This window comes from Salvia miltiorrhiza, chromosome 2 (assembly GCF_028751815.1).
Source record: "Salvia miltiorrhiza cultivar Shanhuang (shh) chromosome 2, IMPLAD_Smil_shh, whole genome shotgun sequence".
Lineage (NCBI taxonomy): Eukaryota > Viridiplantae > Streptophyta > Magnoliopsida > Lamiales > Lamiaceae > Salvia > Salvia miltiorrhiza.
In genome coordinates, this window is record NC_080388.1 from 7117109 (window position 1) to 7123906 (window position 6798).

The following is a 6798-nucleotide window of genomic DNA, read 5'->3' on the forward strand; positions in this document are numbered from 1 at the left end:
TTCTATTTAATTTCTTCTATTTCGAAATAAGGATAAATGCTTATTAATTTCTTCTATTTCGAAAGCTACCCGCATAGTTTAATTTTATAACTATGTGCTTATTAATGCGCATTATTAAACTATGCGCTTTTCTTTGTTTTAAAATATTTTAAATCATTTTATATGTAAGGATAAATATTTTAATAAGCATTAATCTAAGATATTTATTCTATTTAAAGAGAATGCGCATTCATATTTACTCTATTTAAAGAGAATGCGCATAACACCATATTTATATGCGCATAGTTTAATTTTTTTGAATCATTGTATCTCTAAGTATAAATATTTTAGTAAATATTAATCTAATGGAATATCTCTAAGTATAAATATTTTAATGGAATCTAATGCTATGTTGCGCATTTTACTTAACTTTCTTATAATTATATATTGCTCATTTTGTTTGTTTGATTTATTGGGCATTTTTTTTGAAAGAGGTACTTTCTTCCATTTAATTGCTGAAATGTGGCGCCATACATAAGTAATTAACATAATTCAATCATATATTGCATAATTAATGTATTTTTATAATTGGGCATTTATGTAGGAGCAAGAGAGATTGGAGTTGGTCCCAGATGAATTTGAAGTCACCACTATGTACTACTTGTCTACCGTTGGAATTTATATGGGGGCACAGTATAACGAAGGCCATAATCACGATTTTCAGGACATCCCTATCCAAGGTGAAGAGCCAGAACAAGAATATGAAGTGCCATTGCATGACACCATTGTACAGGAGGAAGAAGTGTCTCTGCATGATATACCTATTCATGCGCATGATTTGCCCGCGACAGGGATGGATAGACGGGCGCGGAGTTCATCCTCCCGCGGAGGGGGTTCTCGTGGACGAGCTAGGGAAAAGCGTGTTAGGCCACCTACTACATCTTCATCCTCTAGTAGCGGCAATCATAGTAACCGACCTGTAGACCGTGCCTATCTAGATGCCACTGTGAGGAGGATGGAAGAGGCACATGAAGAGAGATTGAAGCGGCACAGCGAATCTATAGAGGCACGGGTGAAGAGGACTTTGAAGGAGTTTTTAGTGGAACTGAAGGGATTTTTAAGTTGTAAGAGTGTTCAAGCTAGGGATGTACATTCCCCTGCTCCTCGACCTACACCGACATCCGAGGCAAGACTATTTTGATGATATACGAGACGAGGGTGCCGAGGAAGGCGATGATATACGAGATGAGGGTGCCGAGGAAGGCGATGTTCCTCGTGATGATAATGTGACACAATCGCCATATGTTCCTCAGTTTACTCAGTTTGAGTGTGGGAGCACATCTTTTTTGGGCACTGATGCCGAGATCCCTCGTTTCTCCAACCCAATTGATCAAATGAGAGCATGTTTTGATTACATGGGAGAGGTACAAACTTAATTATAATTTAGAAATCCTTTTTTTTTATTTTATATTCTTATTTCCATTTTGTTGGTATTTGAATAGGAGATGGTTAGTTTTGGAGAGCCCTCCCAACGCATTGAGGCGCCGGTATTGCCCCGTAGAAGTACACGTCAGAGATTCTCATCTCAACAGTTGGAGTCCCCGTATGCTGCATCTGGAGAACCCAGACTAGTTTCAACAAAGGAGTTGGATAACTTCAGGTCCTTCCTTAATGGAAACGATTCTGGGGCAACCGTGCTGGAAAGTAACCATAATCTATCGAAGAATTGGTTCAAGAACATACTGAAGCCTGATGCTTCTCTTCATCAGGATGTTAGTTGCTTGACTTTTGTTTTTAAATTTCTAATTATTTATGCAAATTTATGAACTGTATTGTATCTTGTAGGTTTTGGAGTTGTTCATATTGTGCTTGCAATCCAAGTTGATGCATCGGGTTTCTCTTCTCCCATTTGTTAAACCCGAAAACACGATGATATCCTCTTTTGATTTATATGTAAGTACTTTTATTTGTCTTTAATATTGTGCGCATGTACTTTGCCCTTGCATAAATATGAAATTATTTTCCGAAATTGACATTTGTTTTATGAACAGCGAGTTTGTGAGCAATATTGGGGTCGTTGCTTCTTTAGTACAAGGTTGAACCATGCTATTCCTGGTTCATACGAATCATTTCATAATTGGGTTGTCCCACAATCCATCATATCCATGATTCAAGGAGTGAACGGTTCATCAACGACTTAAAATTGGTTTGGTGCCACTCAGGTACAATATTTCCATAATGGTCATTGTAGCTCTAAATATTCTTTTGTCTTCTATTGATTAGTCTAAAATATTTTTTTATAGATTGTTGTTCCATGTCGGATTAAAGCACATTACGTGGTTGTTAGAATATGCCCGGGACCTTGGGAGGCCGAGTTACACGATCCACTATTTTATGGTATGGATGACACAAGAAAGCAAGAGCGTGTAGCCGAAATCCAAAGTTTGTTGAGCTTGTTTGGAAAGATTTTGGAGGATGCTGGGTATTGGACGTCGAATGTGTATGGATGGGAAAGGAAGACTTGTCCATTGACATTGTATATCCCTGGACCGGACGAGCAGTTCAGTCAAAAGGATACTGTTTCGTCTGAGCCTTTTGCTTGCATGGTGATGGAGCGCGTACTTTCCGATTCTCCTAGTATTACTTGGGGCAACACTCGAGTGAAAAAATACAGGGAGATTATTGCTGCAAGTGCTTTTAGTATGTGTGTTATTGATTAGATTTAGTATCCGTCTTGTTAATTTTATTATGAAGACTTTGAGAACTAAAGTGCTACATGGAGCAACTGAAATCGTATGTTTATTTGTTGTATTGTTGCGCATATTAACCAAATTTCATCATTTCAAAAGGTTTGTTTTATGCGCATAGTTTAATTGTTTTATGCGCATAGTTTAATTGTTTATGAATGCGCATAGTTTTATTTTTTTTATGCGCGTATTGACCATATTTCAATGCGCATAGTTTAATCATCATTTCAAAAGGTTTAATCGCATATTGACCATATTTTATGCGCATATTGACCATAGAACTAAATTTCTATTTCAATTGAATAGAATGCACATAGTTTAATCGAAGCTTTTGCTTCTACTTAAATTGAATGCGCATTATGAATGCGCATAGTTTATTTATTTCAATTGAATAGAATGCGCATAGTTTATTTCAAACATTATGAATGCGCATAGTTTATTTACAAAAACTATTTATTTGAAATACATATTATAAGTATTAGTCCACTATATAAAATACATTGTACTATTATTTTATAAGTACAAACAAATAATATTTCGAAATAAATAATGAAAATGTAATAAAAAGAACTACAATTGTTGATGTTAAATAACTTAAAATAATTAACATAAGGACAACTAATTCATTAAATATCAAATTAGAAGGCCACATGGAATCAAACATAAGGACATGTGTCATTAAACAACGTAATTCAAACATAGTTCAAATAAGGACATATGTCAATAGTGTGCGATTCAGATCCACACAAGCTACATGTTAGAGGGCCACGGCTACTGCTACCTGAAGCAGCATTCTCTGATTCATTTCTTCGTCTTGATGTAGTTCTTTCAGTTGGTGCCCGATGGCGCGTGCTCTTTGGACGTCCAGCTTGTTTACCGATTTTAGGCGGATCAATGGCAATACCTTGAAGGTTTGCAGGAATCGTCCATGAAGCTAGTGAGGGCACTGAATTAACTCGATACGAGTATGCCTCGCGCAATTTTGCAGCCTGATAATAATCCCCCACATGCTTAGATATATCATCACCTGTATGTCTGAACAACATTCATGCAAATATAAAAATATTAGATTCTACACAAAATAGATCTCTACTTATCAGGATGATCAATACCTTATGGCTGCAACTGCATGCGAGCATGGTAGCCTGTTCGTATCCCACTCCACACACGTGCATGATTGCGTTTCAAGGTTCACTTTAAAAGTCTTGTTAGAACTCTTAACCTTGAAAGCAGTACGTGACATGGGAACGACCTCATATCTCCTTGATCTTTCCAATTCAACAGTTAGCTTGCTTAGAGCTTCCGGTGTCACATCAGCAGAAAATGACTTGGCGGCTTCATGTCTTTCATTGAACCACTTTTCTATGATATGACGAATTGCCTCAACCATGGAACATATGGGCAACCTTCTTGCCCACAATAAACGAGAATTGAACGATTCAACAATATTTGATGTTAAGAAACTATATCGTGGAACAAGACACTTACATCTTGACCATTTCTCCGGGCCAACCTGCATCAATTTGCTATAAGCTCCACCTTCTTCCTTAAGAGCTTTTAAACTTGCCATCGCAGCATCAAACTCACTTTCTCTATATGCATAAGCTGCTTTCTGGTATAGTGCAACTGCTGCCTTGCCAAATCGAGTGAGTTTGTTCAACAGATGGTAGTAACACAAACCATGTGCAACCTCCGGATATACAGCTTTCACAGCATTCACTATACTAAAATGTGCATCAGAAACAATCAACATTTCTGAATTCTCACCATAAGCTGACTTCAGTCGAGACAAAAACCACATCCATGATTCATCATTCTCTATAGGCCCAACACCGAATGCCAAGGGAAAGACTTGTTCGTTGCCATCCTTCGTCACTGCAACAAACAATATACCTTTGTTACGTCCCTTCAAGTGTGTGCCATCTACCACAATTACTGGCCTTAGGCACATAGTATATGCCAGTCTACATGAATCTAGTGCCACAAAAAGGTGCTTGAACCGACCACTAGCATCAATTTCCAAGTCTGTCAACAATCCTGGATTGCACGTCCTTAACATGTGTAAGTAGGCAGGGAGCAATGAATACGATTCTTTGTGCCCCCCATATATTATCTCAACGAAACCATTTCTTGCTCGAATTGCCACACTGTAACTGATATTCACACCATATTCCCGCTGTAGGTCGGCCATAATAGTCCTCGGCTTCACGATTTCACCATCCTCACGTATTTTCTTCGCAATATGTGCTGCGATGACTCGAGCATGGAACTTTCGCACACCAGTGTTTACCATGTCCCCAATGCAAGTATGCGCAGGCCCAAACTTGCGAATAAACCAAAAAGATCCCTGCTGAGTGGCTCGTAACTGAAATGGACACCGATTTCGATATTTACATTTGAAAGTAATCCTATCCAGGTCGGAACGAGGAATGATGAATTATGCTCGATGTTCCAAATGCCACAAGCCAACAGCTAGCTTGAGAAGTTCTTTGCTTTCGAATATCGAACCTTCAGTTAGTTCGTCGGGATTTGGTATGTCAGCAAGTCTACCAGCAAAAAGATTCTCTATAAAATCTTCTGGAATAATCGGAACTAACCAATTCCTCAACTCCTGCGATGCTTCTGGGCCTAAATCTTCAGACAGACCTCGTGGGTTTGTTTGCATTATCATCGCCATAAGCTCGCCAATTCCACCCTCGCGGCGTATCCACGCAATATGCTCTGCAAATGTTCCATAATCCACTCGAGCTGACTCCCGCTCATCTGCTTCTTCTTCCTCTTCATCATCCCCATCAGAATCTGTTGATGGGACGTACTCATCATCATCAACGTCATCATCCCCAACAGATCTCATAGTGTGATGATTCATGGTTGAATTAGGAGTGGAATCAGAAAACCAATCAAATCCTCTCATCTGGTCTACGATGGAATGATCGAATGAAGTGGAAGAAGAAGGTATATCCACTGAAGGTCGATACACTTCTTGCTGCGGCGGTGGAAAAGTGCTCTCTTTCAAAGTCACCTAAACCTGTGGCTCGACCTCAGTCGTGCATAATCGAAAAAGTTGTTCATCGTTGCTTAACAGAGACCGGATCAGCCTACCACTTCGAGTTCTTGATAAATAATACAGATCGTAGCTTGGATTCAAAGAGTTGGCAACCAGATAATAGTCAATACTTTGTCTCAACTCCAAAATGCATATATTATCGGCTCGAATGTAACAAAATGTTGCACTCCCACCATTGTAAAGAATATCATTCCAATATCCTCCATAATTTACAATAATATTCTTCCACTCCGTCATCCTAAAAAAATAAAGTTAACACAATACTCGTATTAGAAACTATGCGCAATAAAACTATGCTCAACTCAAACTATGCTCAATGCTCAATATAATATACTCCGCGCAATAGATTCAACATTTTCAACTATGCTCAATAGATTACACATTTTCAACTATGCTCAAATTTAAACTATGCTCAATCATAAATACAAGCAACAAATTAAATTGCGAAACAATAAAATTCAACTATGCCCAATAAAATACCGTAAAGTTTTCAACTACAAAATTCAAGTAAATTGCAAGACCATAAAATTCAACTCTGCCCACAAAATTGCGAAAAATATACCTCGTTCCGATCAAGCTTTTCCTTGTAGTTTTTCTCAGCTCCCTTCCAATTTTTTTGTGAGTTCGTAGGTTGGAGAAATTATTTGATCTATTTTAACACATTCACCCAACAAATGAATGGTCAAAGAAATGTAACTCATTCACCCGTGAACTACGTGTACCTTAATTGATTACTATTATTATTATCTATTTTGAAGCCATTGTACATCAAATAGCTATACCTGTGAATATTGTACATCAAATAGCTGCTATACCTAAAAATATTCACGTGAAATTTGAATAAATTGTGTTAACATAGTACATCACATATAACTTTTTGCAGATAAGATTCTTCACGTGAAAGTGTAACAATTTATTCGAATTACTATTCACGTGAACTATGCGCAAGCCTTTAAAATATAATTTTCATTATATGCGCATAGTTTAAATTATGCGCATAGTTTA

At 37.7% G+C, this 6798-nt stretch overlaps 2 protein-coding genes across 2 annotated transcripts; one reads left to right on the forward strand and one right to left on the reverse strand.

Annotated features, from left to right (window-relative positions):
* The first annotated feature begins 584 nt into the window (after nt 1-584).
* On the forward strand, nt 585-1895 carry LOC131007922 (uncharacterized). Its single transcript, XM_057934834.1, has 3 exons — nt 585-1403; nt 1482-1755; nt 1825-1895. Exons 1-3 carry the CDS (start codon nt 1125-1127, stop codon nt 1893-1895), a joined length of 624 nt encoding a protein of 207 aa, XP_057790817.1. The 5' UTR covers nt 585-1124.
* A 1523-nt stretch (nt 1896-3418) lies between these two features.
* Nucleotides 3419-5640, reverse strand: LOC131007923 (uncharacterized). The gene is made up of 3 exons (XM_057934835.1): nt 5197-5640; nt 3839-5091; nt 3419-3761 (listed from the first exon to the last, which is right to left on the reverse strand). Exons 1-3 carry the CDS (start codon nt 5638-5640, stop codon nt 3419-3421), a joined length of 2040 nt encoding a protein of 679 aa, XP_057790818.1.
* Between the last annotated feature and the right edge of the window lie 1158 nt (nt 5641-6798).